General features: G+C 39.9%; 1 protein-coding gene across 3 annotated transcripts in view; it reads right to left on the bottom strand.

Annotated features, from left to right (window-relative positions):
• Positions 1-13,193, bottom strand: part of dync2h1 (dynein cytoplasmic 2 heavy chain 1) — a 565,214-nt gene that overhangs the window by 92,334 nt on the left and 459,687 nt on the right. For all 3 annotated transcript variants that reach the window (XM_043691805.2, XM_043691808.2, XM_043691806.2), the window contains 2 exons: positions 8,898-9,109; positions 5,845-5,949 (listed from right to left, as the gene is read on the bottom strand). In XM_043691805.2, the coding sequence (XP_043547740.2) occupies positions 5,845-5,949; positions 8,898-9,109 (317 nt within the window). The remainder of the gene's footprint in view (positions 1-5,844; positions 5,950-8,897; positions 9,110-13,193) is intronic.

The following is a 13,193-nucleotide window of genomic DNA, read 5'->3' as shown; positions in this document are numbered from 1 at the left end:
TAAGATAACCTTATCTAAATGATGAACCATATTTATAGAATGTCTCATTCATAAACCATAAAGGAGATAAAAATGAAAGAAGCAATTTGGCTCTTGATGTGCAAAATCATAAGCCCTAATATGTTACACCAAACACATTCCAAGTATTGATTACTCTTTGCTTGAAGTTATTCCTCTGCACATCTGTATTAAATATTAGCAAGTTTTAACTTAAGCTCCCCTCTGGTTTAATAACCTGCTGTTTTTTAAAAGAATAATTGGCTTCCATGGTATAAAAAAATGAGGTTCCAAGAAACCCCATGTCACCTTGAGTTGCCATGTGGATGAAGAAGGTAATTGTAGGTGAATATACCTCAAGAGTTGAAACAATTAATTGGGAAGTGAGAGATTCTACAAATTTGAGGTCAAGTCGGAAAGACCGTGGATTGCATGGTTCCACATTTATGCAGAAAATAAGGCCAGTCCACCTTCTTCTGTTTGGCTGTTGAGAAGACTAAGAATTCATGCAAAGTGAAAACCAGCAAGGTTCTCATCAAATGGAACAGTATTTTGTCAGGCAATTTAAATAGATCCATTAACCCTGAACTCAAAATGTTAAACCTGCTTTCTCTCCATTGATGCTGCTGGATGCTGTTGAGTTTCTCCAGCTATTTGTTTTTTTATTCATAAGTTTTGTTTCTGGATCTCGCTCACCAATTTTAAAAGGTCTCTAAGAATCTGCAAATGTCTGTGCCAGTGTAACTGTTTGTCTTGGGAATTAGGAATTATCCCATACCCATTGCTGCCGTTGAAGTAGTGTCAGAGCCCCTCCAGATAATTAAGGACTGAGAGAACGGAGTCTCTGGGGAGTCTGTGCCATTATGATTGTAATGACCCAAATGAAAGAGGATTGATAGATGTGCCTCCTATCTGTAGTAATTATGTCTATGGTCTTTAGATGGAAAATTGTTGCTGGTAAATGCAGCTTGAGGACTGAAATGATTGGATGGGAAAGAGAGGTCATGCCAGTGGAGGTCAAATTGGAAAGACTGAGAGATGGCTCATGACTCCATATTAGTGTGGGAAGTGAGTGAGTGCATGCTGGTAACTCTGAGGCACGCCTTTCTCAGATTGGCTAGTTGAAGTGAAATCCACCTCTATTTGAAATAACTTGGTTCTAACTAATGATGGAATTATATTTATGCTACCTAGTTTAATTAAGAACTGAAGATTCTGTTGAGTGGTTTCTTTCAAATAGTGTCACGGGATTTCTTATGTTATCGATCTTCACAAGGATCGTAACACAAGTCAATCTGCATCTAGATAGAGCTAGAAATATAAAGAATTCCAACACACGTTTAACCGCAGAAGGATAAAATGAACATTGCAGGAACAGACAGTATTTGCAGTATAGAAACAGGATCAGAAGCAAGGAAAAAAAGGTTAACCATTCAAATACTGATTACTCTGCTGTACATTTCAAGTACTTTTTGTTACTTTATTTTGCTTTTGACTCCTAGCATTTATTAGTTTACTCATATTCAAATAAATAAATTATAGTTTTTTGATTGCTCCTTTTATTTTTAGTAACAGGTAAAAAATGCGCTCGACATTTATATCTTTATTTTATTCTGGAGTTTATATATTGCTGACTTATTTTGGTCAACATATTCTAGTTTTGGTTAGCTAATGTCTGATATTTATGGAAATACTGTACAAAACCCTTCAATTTATGTGTAGAGAGGTGGGTTAGGAATGTGGGAAACAGGAGTCGAGGATTCGGCCCCCTAAACCTACTGTACAATTCAACTAAATCATTGCTGATTTTCCACTGAACAATACTAAGACCAATGGGTGAGAGGAAGGCTCTGTGGTACTAGCACCTATGATTGTTACTTTTCTGGTTGCTCACCACCACCATCATCAGAGTTCAAACATGGAAGAGTCTATCATGTTGTAAAGGCCATTGCTTTTTGTCTGTATTTTTAATTTTGGGCTAAAATCCTTCTATATCACCTTCCAAACCCAGGACCATTACCACCTAGAAAGACAATGAGAGCGGATCCATGGGAACACCACAACCTGACAGTTCTGCTCCAAGCCGTTGACCACCATGACTTGGAATTGTATGGCTGTTCTTTCCGAGACAGCGAGAGCGAGACAAAGAGAGACAGCTAGAGCGACAGCGAGACAGAGAGAGAGCGAGATAAAGAGAGACAGCTAGAGCAACAGCGAGACAGAGCGAGATGGATAAAAAGATGGAGAGATAGCTAGAGCGAGAGAGAGCGATAAAGAGAGAGATATAAATGGGGGAGAGAGATAGAGAGAGATATATAAGTAGAGAGAGAGAGAGAGATAAATTGACAGAGATAGGGAGAGAAATAAACAGAGAAACAGAGACACAAATAGAGAGATAAATAGATAGACAGAGATAATTGAGAGAGAGATGGAGAGACAGAGATGAACAGAGAGACAGAGATGGAGAGAGATAAATAGAGATGGAGAGAGATAAATAGAGAGAAGGTGGGAAGGCTGTTCTGAGTGCTGTCGTCCTGGAGGGGTAGGAGGAGGGGACAAGAAGGGCTGTCCTAGAAGTGGTCGGAAGCTGTGTTGGGGCAGATAGAGAGTCCGTAAGGGTGCACTTCCTATGAGTGGCTGGAAGATGGGAGGGACGGGTGGTTTGCTGGGTTGCTCGAGGTGTCTGTGATATATGCACTATTCTATTGTTCAGTTTACCCAACTGTCTGTATGTGATTGCATTCACCGTTTCCTTGATTCGAGGTGGGATTCGAGCTTAGTGCTCATTTTCCTGCGAACTGGTTGTATGGTGGGGTTTGGGGTCTGGCTTTGCCGCCCCTTTCCCCTGTAAATTGCTGTTTCTTGTACACAGCTATTCACATTAACTGTATTTTGCATTGTTTAATAAAATAAAAAATAACCTAGAGATTAGAATCTCCTCAGTTTTGACTCTGAGCCAGCTGGCCATAGCCAGTGAATACTGTTGCCAGTTTCTGTTTTTTGGGGCAGTTTGATCTACAATGCCAGTTTGTTAACTGGTATTCCTTTTTTATTGAGAACTGATTTCTGGACTGGCTGATCTACGCAGTCAATGTGTTTCAGGAGTATTCCAGTTCTCGTTAGGGAATTGTTGTTTCACTGGCTGGTTACAGCCTGTGTTACTCCTTTTTTCCTTTTTTGAGAGAAGGACTATGCTGATTTTGTGGCAGGACTTCGCCCTTGTACTCTGGATGTCTTTCTTTTTTGCATGTGTTTTCACTTTTTTTGGACTGAGCCCCTGTGAGAATGCACCTTTCCAGATGTACTGTTCCTCTATAGGTGGACGAAGCCTCTGGAGACTGAACACCTGTGAAAGTGCTGGGTGGTGAGCATTTGCTGCTGGTTGGAGTGGACCATCTCCTGTCAGTTAACTGTACCTTTTTATAATGAACTGTATTCCTGTGAGTGGGCCTGGTCCTTTGTGGATGGACCAGGTCTTTATGAAGACCGAACATCTGTGTGCGTACTGTGGGGTGTGCATTTGCTGCCTTCAGCAGTGAACTTGCACAGTGGAGTGGATTTTGCATTTGATTGTGGACTCTTTCTGGCAATGGACTCTACATACTGGAGTGGACTCCATTTCTGACAATGGGCTCTGTGTACCAGAAGGAACTCTGTTTGAAGGTAATTGACTGGCTTGTTGCTTGTCAGGTTTATCACCTGCACTGTCTTGTGCGTCCCTGGGTCTGGCAGGCCTCACTGAGCTGGGAGGCCCAGGTTGTCCAAAAGCTGTCACCCAGAGAACCAAAAGGTGGCTAGGTCAGCCTGATGCAAGTTGCTCTGAGAGCCGGGTAGGCTGTTCTGAGCACGGTCTTCCCGAGAAGGGAGACAGTACAGGCTGTCATAGAAGTGGCCTAAAGGTGCATCGGGGGGCCGAGAGTCAGATGGCGTGTAGGGACAGGGTGTGGCGCTGGAAGGCTTGCGGGCTTCCCTCTACGCTGCCCTCCCAGGGAGGGGGACGGGCTGTCCTCAACGTGGCTGGAAGGTGTGTCGGGGCAGTCCATGATCCGGATATGCATCGGGGTGGGTGAGAGCCAGATAGCGCATAGGATGGACCAAGAGGCCTGTAAATGCAGGCTGTCTTTGAGTGGCCAGAAAGTGGGAGGAACGGGTGGTTTGTTAGGGGTGTCTGTTATATGCATCGTTTTATTGTTTGATTTATCGGAGTGTCTGTATGTAATTGCGTTCCCCGTTTCCTTCTTGATGATGTAAGGTGGGATTTGAGATTCACCCTCATTTTCCTGTGAACTGGTTGTATTGTGGGGTTTGGGTCGGGGCTTTGCCACCCCTTTTCCCCTGTAAACTGTTGTTTCTTGTATAAACTGTTCATGTTAACTGTTGGTTTGTATTTTGTACTTTTTTTAAAATTAAAGGTATAACCAAGAGATTTGAATCTTCTCAGTTGAGGAAGGACTCCAAACTGGCTGGTCAGTCATTGTCGTGTGGGGGGAGAGAGTTCCCTTGACTAAGGAGACATTACCTTCTGTTTCTCTTTTTGTGTTTTTGATTTTTGTTTTTCTTCACTGAGCTATATAAAAGAAAATATAACCAGAAGATTAGAATCTCCTCAGTTCAGGCAACTGACTCCAAGCAGCTGGGCACTGCCAGTGTGCTATGCACAAGTAAATAAAGGGTTACTTGGTGACAGGATACCAGCCTCTTTTTGAAAGCATGTAATCTGACACTCATTGTCAGTGCTGATAGGAGATTAGCAGATGAATTGGAGCTCAGTTGGGGTTGCAAATGGAGATTCAGCTGTCAACAAGTAGTTGGAGTTCTGTAGAACAGTAATGGATTCAAAATATTAACTTTGTTTCTCTCTCCACAAATCATGCTAGATCTGTTGGATTTCTCCAGCATTTTGTTTTTATTTCAGTCTCTAGCATCTGAACTATTTTGCTCTTATTTGCTAATTTACTTTTCTTTCAGTAGTTGCTATAAGCCATAACTTTTAATCAATTACTTTTATAAATATAAACTAGTCACCCTGTGCCTCCTGAAAACAAGTGAAAGCATTCAGATAAGGAAGACTGAAAACCAGCATTCCTAGTAGCACAAAAATCACCTCAGCAAACCTTTTGCTAAAGACCACTAAGCTGCTAACCCAGTCCTTCCCTCTGCCCATCCATGTCTCTCTGTATGTGTGTGTAAGGGAGAGATTTTAGGTGAGCTAGAATTTTAATTAGTAGATTTGAGGATAGTTCATACACTGTTTACCTGTAGCTTGAGGCTAAGTTGTTTATAATTGTAGTTCTTCTTAAGAAACCTGCTCTGTGCTTCCTATTAACCTAGGTCTAAAAATCTAGGAAATTAGCAAATTCTGCATACATTTTAAAATCATTATATCCAGGAATTGTGGTGTTTTATTTTCAGCATGCTCCCCTAGTGAGACATAACAAAATTTGGGGCTTTTGTCATGTTTACTGTCAAGTCACACCCAGGACAGCTCATGGTTCATTGGTTGAAACAGTACATTTTCCTATGGAGCTGGAACTTGACCTGGGGAGGTGACCTCAGTGATGGATCCCCAATCCCAAAGCTGATTAGCGAGAAGTGAAGGAAGGCTTGATTACAACAGCACTGAGAAAGAGGATGGGGAGTGAGGACACTACAAAATTAATCACACATGTTAGTAGCTTTCAAATACATCCCCATAAGCATCAATATTATGGTTAGTGTTCTGAAGGTATACCTCTGTGATTGTCTCCCTTGGATGCCTATTTCTTGTCAATTAACTAGACCATAGAATTGAGATGAAATTCACAACAATAACTTCTTAAATATCAAATAAAAATCTAAACCAATTACCTGGTTGCTGAAAATGCATTGTGATGATCGTTCTATGTTGGCAGGTAAGCCAAAATATGCAGGTTTGTCATCTTCTGGTAAATGAGTAATAATGGCACGGTAATCCTATAACAGATAAGAATGGATATTGATTATCCAAGGATAGATTTCAAGACATTAAAACTAACCACATTCTATAAGTTCCATATGAATATATAAAGAAGGACAGCAGTCATCAAATGACCCCCTAAAGGCTGTTCTGCCATTTAATATGAACATGTCTAATCTTTTCTCTCGAGACCTATATCTCTTAATCTCCTGAGTATCAAAAAAGCTATTGAACTTTGTTTTGAATTTCTGACATTCTTATTACTTATGTTCTTACATCTTACATCTGCTTGTTTTAAAAACAACTACCAACTTACATGTTTATCATCAATTCTGTGAATGTTCTGAGTTTCTTACACAATAGGTAAATCACACAACTTTGGAAGTCCACATCGACAATATCCATTAACGTTCACATTATTTTGGTGACTGACTCAAAAAAATCAACTGGCTCAAATCAAGAAGCAATCAAGATCTGGCGATTTAGCAGGCACATAATCTTATGATGTAGCTTCACTTGGTTGGCACCACTTTTTGGAATACGTCTGATGCAATTACTAGCATGCTCTACTACAAGTGACAGTGATAGATAAGATATCTGATTCCGACGAAGATTTATGATATATTATTATCTGGGAACTTGGGTTCCAAAGTAGAATTCAAGTCCAGTTTACCTTGGCAATCTCCAGGTCATCGGAGTTGGAAAAAAAAGTCTAAAGTTGTTCTGGCATTTCAAGTACACAGGACTAAGAAAAACTCATTTTTCTTAGAGTTTGATGAAGAAGCGTTAATGAATTAAAATGTTTATGTGTCGCAAAGAAGGACAGTAATAGAGAGAAAAACATCTGAATTTGTAGAATTTTGCCAAATAGGCACTGTTTGTAACCACATCAATTAAATAAGAAATTAAAAAACAAAGAAGGAAGTAACACTTCACCAGAGTTGAGTAGCTGCAAAGGACTTTGCTGTGAAAAGGGATTGAATCTATCTGTTTGCTGCCTAAAACAAGATTTTTCCAATTTGTCATATGTACAAACATAGCTTTATTTCTTTTTTGCTTTCACATAAAACTGTAATGGTAATGTAATTATGCTCTTTTGTTAAATGTATATTGGTATCCTCTTGTGAACATGTTCAGTAACTGGCCACAACAGTAAACAAACCGCAATAATAAAAAAAATGATCTGTCAAGCCATGTCTGACTCTGGAAAATGACTTATCCAGTATTTCCATCAGCTGTGAGCCTAGGCCAATGAGATTAGAGATTACGATATAATGTAATTTTGCTGCTGCTGCAGACGGTTCACAAGGCCTCAGGGAATGTAGTTTTGACCTGCTCGATTTGTTCTCAATCTATGCTATTTATCACACAACTTAATGAAAGTTGTTGTCACAGGACTCTGTCCCTACAAGATGTGTGCAGCTGTCATTCCTACTAGTACGGTCTTGTCCAGATGTATCTGCAGTAATTAGGTTGATAAGGATGAGGTCAAATATGTTTCCCCAAGTTCCATAAGGCCTGTCTGACAGCTGACAGCCGCCAGCCAATTCAATCACTTGTGGTGCTACCGAGCCACTCTTGGTGTTGGATATTGAAGTCTTCAACCCAGAGTACACTCTGGGCTCTTGCTACCCTCCCAAAGTTTATTTCAAAAGGTGTTCAATGCAGAGAACTGTTGCATCATGAGCTAAGGGAGGGCAGTCACAGGGAATCAGCAGGAATACCTTGCTTATGGTTTTCTACCAATCTGCTGCCACTTTTCAAACGTATATGCTGATGGGATAGGAACGAAAGGTATGATTCTGTAAATATAATTCTGTCGGGCTGTTGCTTGACTAGTTTGTGGAACACCTACCCCACGTTTATCCATTTTTTTTTAAACACACTGGAGGGAAAACTATTTAGTCCATGCGATTGTCCATCTTTTTTTTTAAATAGCACTTTCTTGAAGTTTACATTAAATGCAATGTGTTTAGATTCCATTGTACCATTGTTACTTCGTTTTGATTATTTATTATGCAAATAGATTAAAAAACACACTTCTTTAGCAAGACAACAGCTGTCATTTCTTCCAATTATGGTTTGGTCAGGTAACGTTTTGGAGATTAAAGCAAGAAATCTTAGACATGGATAGGATTTGTAGCTGTTAAACTCAGCATCGGATTAAGCAGGACTCCAAATTTGCTAAACAGACTGACTGAGCCTGAGACAGTGACTAGTTACTGGGAGAAAGCAGTAAGTAAATTGCTCATTTGGAGAGCTGGTACAGACATGCTGGCCGAATGACAATAATGCTGTGATTCAGTGAGGCGGGGCTGTCACCAGTTATGGTGATGTTTTCTTTGTAGTCACTGAGCAGATGGAATTTATAAGTGAAAGCTTTGATGTTAGGGCAAAATCAGGTGAGACAGAGGTAATTGGTAGCAGCACTGAGGAGACAGAGTTGAGTAAATGCAAGAAATGGAAAGACTTCTTGAACTGGTGGGAATGATTGCTTAAACATGAAAGAAGGACAGTTGTGCAGTAAACTGACAGCATGCAAATTAATGTGTGTAAGGAATCAAAACAGAAGGACTAAGGAATTACAGAATCATGTTCTGTAACAAACATACTTCAAACAAAAATCCAGTACTGATTACAATAACTCTACTAAAGAGTAGAAAATAAAGGTCTATGGTATTTAAGCATATTACAGCTATTACATAGATCTTCCACTGTGACCTGCAAGTTCATTTAATCAAAACATGAAAGTTCATGAACAGAGAAGGCATTACCTTTTTTAAATGAATCCTATTTAATTATGCCAGCTGCTTAAAGTTTATTATTAAAGAAATTCCTCAACAGCAAATGACATAAATGGATCCTCATCTCCAATGAAGCTTTAAAAATTAAATTAAAATGTCATTTCTTACCAGATGGAAAATTTCCACTGTTTGCAGCTACAGAAGTTATTAACATCACCTACCATAATGCTGCAGGATCTTGGCACAGTGATGGATGATGGAAATGATGCTATGTTTTTGCTCCTGGACTGTGATCCAGCAATCGCTCTAGGGCTAAAAAATTGTTCTAGATAGGAAGTCAGGACTCGTAGATCAAATATGTTGTCAATGCGTCCACCATAGATAGCATTTTCTAATAGACCACGAACAAACTCCCACTGAACATCCTTTCTTTCTGTGAATACCAATGAATAATAGTTGAGTTTGAAGATAGTACTGCTACAGAGGATGTATCATAGATAAGACTTAATCATCTCTAGGTGGCATGGATGTTCAACATATATCACTATTTTCTCCTGCTGCTCTTTATGTTTCAGTTTAAACTTCTTTTTAACAGATGCACCAGAAGGCTGTGAGGCCTGACTATAAACATGCAGATTGAGCCTTGATGAAACAATTCTACTGCAGTTTTAACTTCAAGATTGCACTGGGGAGAAGTCATGGCACGTGGATCAGGGATCAGATAAAACCAGAAAGTTAGGTTTTTTTCTTAAACTGTCGCTTAAGGACCAGTAGTTACCTTCAGGATATACAATAAAAGCCTATCTCCTCAGAAATCCCAGTGTGTAAATAATAACGTATGTTACAGGAGTTGTTTCATAAGTAAGTGCCACAAATATGAATGGAGTCATAGTGATGTACAGCATGGAAACAGACCCTTCAGTCCAACCCGCCCACGCCGACCAGATATCCCAACCCAATCTAGTCCCACCTGCCGGCACCCGGCCCATATCCCTCCAAACCCTTCCTATTCATATACCCATCCAAATGCCTTTTAAATGTTGCAATTATCCCAACCTCCACCACTTCCTTTGGTAACTCAATCCTTACACGTACCAACTTCTGTGTGAAAAAGTTGCCCCTTAGGTCTCTTTTATATCTTTCCCCTCTCACCCTAAACCTATGCTCTCTAGTTCTGGACTCCCCCACCCCATCCTATCCATGCCCCTCATAAATTTTGTAAACCTTGATAAGGTTTACAAGCCTCCGACGCTCTAGGGAAAACAGCCCCAGCCTGTTCAGCCTCTTCCCATAGCTCAAACCTTACATATGTTTCCTTCTTTTTCTTAACCAAACCCTCAATTTCTTTAGTCACCCAGCATTCCCTATACCTACCAGCCTTTCCTTTCACCTAACAGGAAGATACTTTGTTTGGATTCTTGTTATCTCATTTCTGAAGGCTTTCCATTTTCCAGCCGTCCCCTTACCTGTGAACATCTGCCCTCAATCTGCTTTTGAAAGTTCTTGCCTAATACCATCAAAATTTGCCTTTCTCCAATTTAGAACTTCAACTTTTAGATCTGGTCTAACTTATTTCAACTCTCGCTTTCTTTTTTATGATTGCATTCTTGAGTATACCATTTGGTCAAATTCACTGGGAAAGCTTCTCCTATGTTCATAGCCAGTTCAAGATAAGGGATGAGTCTTTTGTCACAAACTTTGGTTACTGTCTCATCCCTATGCCACAGGTGCAGGTGCACTAATGTCATGTATTTGCAGAGGCTTAGTTTTGTTTTTCATGCAACAATCATGTTAACACACAAAGCCACTGGAATCAGGAAGATTTTAAAAGAAAACACACTGTCAAACTTCTTTAAAGCTTCAAGCAAAGCCTTAGTCTATTCATCTCTGGGCGATATAGTTATCATTTTCAAATTAAAATTAATTTAATAAATGAACAAAAGTAACTGCTTCCAGACTTCTACAAAGTTGTTTTATAACTGACTGTAGGCTTCTATATTGTCTCCTGGGTCATGCACCTGGTTTGTCTTTGGAAGTAATTGCAAAATGTTTTGACAACAGTCATTCTTCAAATCAGAGTTCATAAAGGAATACCAGAAGAATGAAGAAACATGTGTAGAGAAAATACTACCCATAAGGCAGCACAGATAGTGAATTGTCAGCAGCCCTGTAAAGAAAAATAAACTGGACCAATTAGTAGCTGCACAAAATCCATTTTAATAAATACAAGTCAGGAAGTAACACATGCATTTAATGCACCCCATTATAAGCTGAATTTGTGATGGCTTCCAAGTTACTGTATTTGAGAAATGTAGGCAGTCAGGAAAATTATTATCGAGGTCTACAACTTGTACTGGTATCATTTGCCACTTAGAGTCAGAGAAATGAACAGCATGGAAACAGACCCTTCGGTCCAACTCATTCACGCCAAACAGACATTCTGCATAAATTAGCCCTATTTGTCAGCATTTGGCCCATATCCCTCTAAATCCTTCTGATTCATATACTTTTAAATGTTGTAATTGTACCAGCCTCCACCATCTCCTCTGGTAGATCATTCCATACACACACCACCTTCTGTGTGAAAAAGTTGCCCCTTAGCTCCCTTTTAAATCTTTCTCCTCTCACCTTAAACCTACATCCTCTAATTTTGGACTCCCCTACCCTGGAGAAAAGACCTTGGCTATTCACTCTATCCATGCCCCTCATAATGTTATGAGCATCTATAAGGTCACCCTTCAGCCTCTGAAACTCCAAGAAAAACAACCCCAGCCTATTCAACCTCTCCCTTTGCTCAACACATTAACCCTGGCAACATCCTAGTAAATCTTTTCTGAACCCTTTCAAGTTTCACAACATCTTTCCTATAGCAGGGAGACAGAATTGAACACAGTATTCCAAAAGTGGCCTAACCAATGCCCTATAGAGACGCAACATGACCTTCCAACTCCTATACTCAATGCACTGACTATTAAAGGCAAGCGTACCAAATGCCTTCTTCACTACCTTATCTAGTTGCGAGTCCACTTTCAAGGAATATGAACTTGCAACCCAAGGTTTCTTTGTTTGGTATATCTCCTCAGGAAGTGTATAAGTGCCCTGACTTGACCTACCAGAATGTGGTATCTCACACTTATCTAAATTAAATCCATCTGCCCACTCTTCAACCCATTTGATCAAGATCCCATTGAACTCGGAGGTAATCTTCTTTGCTGTCCACTGCTCTACCAATTTTGGTGTCATCTGCAAAATTACTAACCATACCTCCCATGTTCACATCCAAATCATTTATATAAATGATCAAAAGCACTGGACCCAGCACTCATCCTTGTGGACCACCGGTCAAAGGCCTTCAGTCCGAAAAGCAACCCTCTACAACCACCCTCTGCCTCCTATCTTCGACCCAATTTTGTATCCAAATGACTGGTTCTCTCTTTATTCCATGTGATCTAACTTTGCTAATCAGTCTACCATGCAAAATTTTGTCAAATGCATTACTGTGACGTCCATACAGACCATGTCCACCACTCTGCCTGCATCAATCTTCTTAGTCACTTCTTCAAAAACCCAGTCAAGTTAGTGAAACACAATTTCCCACGCACAAAGCCATACTGACCATCCCTAATCAGTCCTTGCCTTTCCAAATACATGTAAATCCTGTCCTTCAAAGTCCCATCCAACAACTTACCCACCACTGAAGTCAGCTCAGCAATCTATAGTTCCCTGGTTTTTTCTTACTATCTTTCCGAAATAATGGCACCACGTTATTCAATCTTCTGGCATCTCACTCATGCCTATCTCAGCACGGGGTCCAGCAATTACTTCCCTAGCTTCCCACAAGATTCTAGGATACACCTGATCAGGTCCCAGGAATTTATCCACATTTATGCATTTTAAGACTTCTAGCACCTACTCTTCTGTAATATTAACACATTTCCTGATATCACTTAATTCTACATATAGAATCCCTTGGCTTTATACAATATCAATCCAAATTATTTAAAAGAAGACATTCCCAATGTTATCTCTGGGATACAAGCAGTGCAAGTCAGTGAATGCATAAAGCCGTAACATCATAAAATAATTACGGCATCAAAGGAGATCATTAATTCTATTGAGATAATGCCAGCTCTCAATGCAGCAATCCTGTTTCTCCACTCTATCCCTTCGGCCTGCAAGGTTATTTCCTTCAAACACCCATCCAAATTTCCTTACAAATCATTAATCAAGTTTACCTCCACAAACCTGTGGGCAGCGGGTTCTAGTTCATTACTGCTCACTATATTTTTCTCATGTTATTTCTACACCTCTTGCAGAAACTTTAAATCCATCTCCCTTAGTAATTTTAATATCAAGTAACAGGAACAGATTTTCCTTATTTACCACATCCAAATCTGCTATAATCTTCTACAACTCTATCTCATATCCCCATAATCCTCTTTGCTTCAAGGGCAAAAAGTTGAGCTTCTCTGAGGTAATCTTATAGCCCAATCCTGGAACAAGTCTGTTAGATCGCC

Source organism: Chiloscyllium plagiosum, unplaced genomic scaffold, assembly GCF_037043375.1.
Source record: "Chiloscyllium plagiosum isolate Xiang-an unplaced genomic scaffold, Cpla_swu_hap1 HiC_scaffold_6, whole genome shotgun sequence".
NCBI classification, from domain to species: domain Eukaryota; kingdom Metazoa; phylum Chordata; class Chondrichthyes; order Orectolobiformes; family Hemiscylliidae; genus Chiloscyllium; species Chiloscyllium plagiosum.
This window is presented reverse-complemented; position numbering and strand designations above follow the sequence as displayed.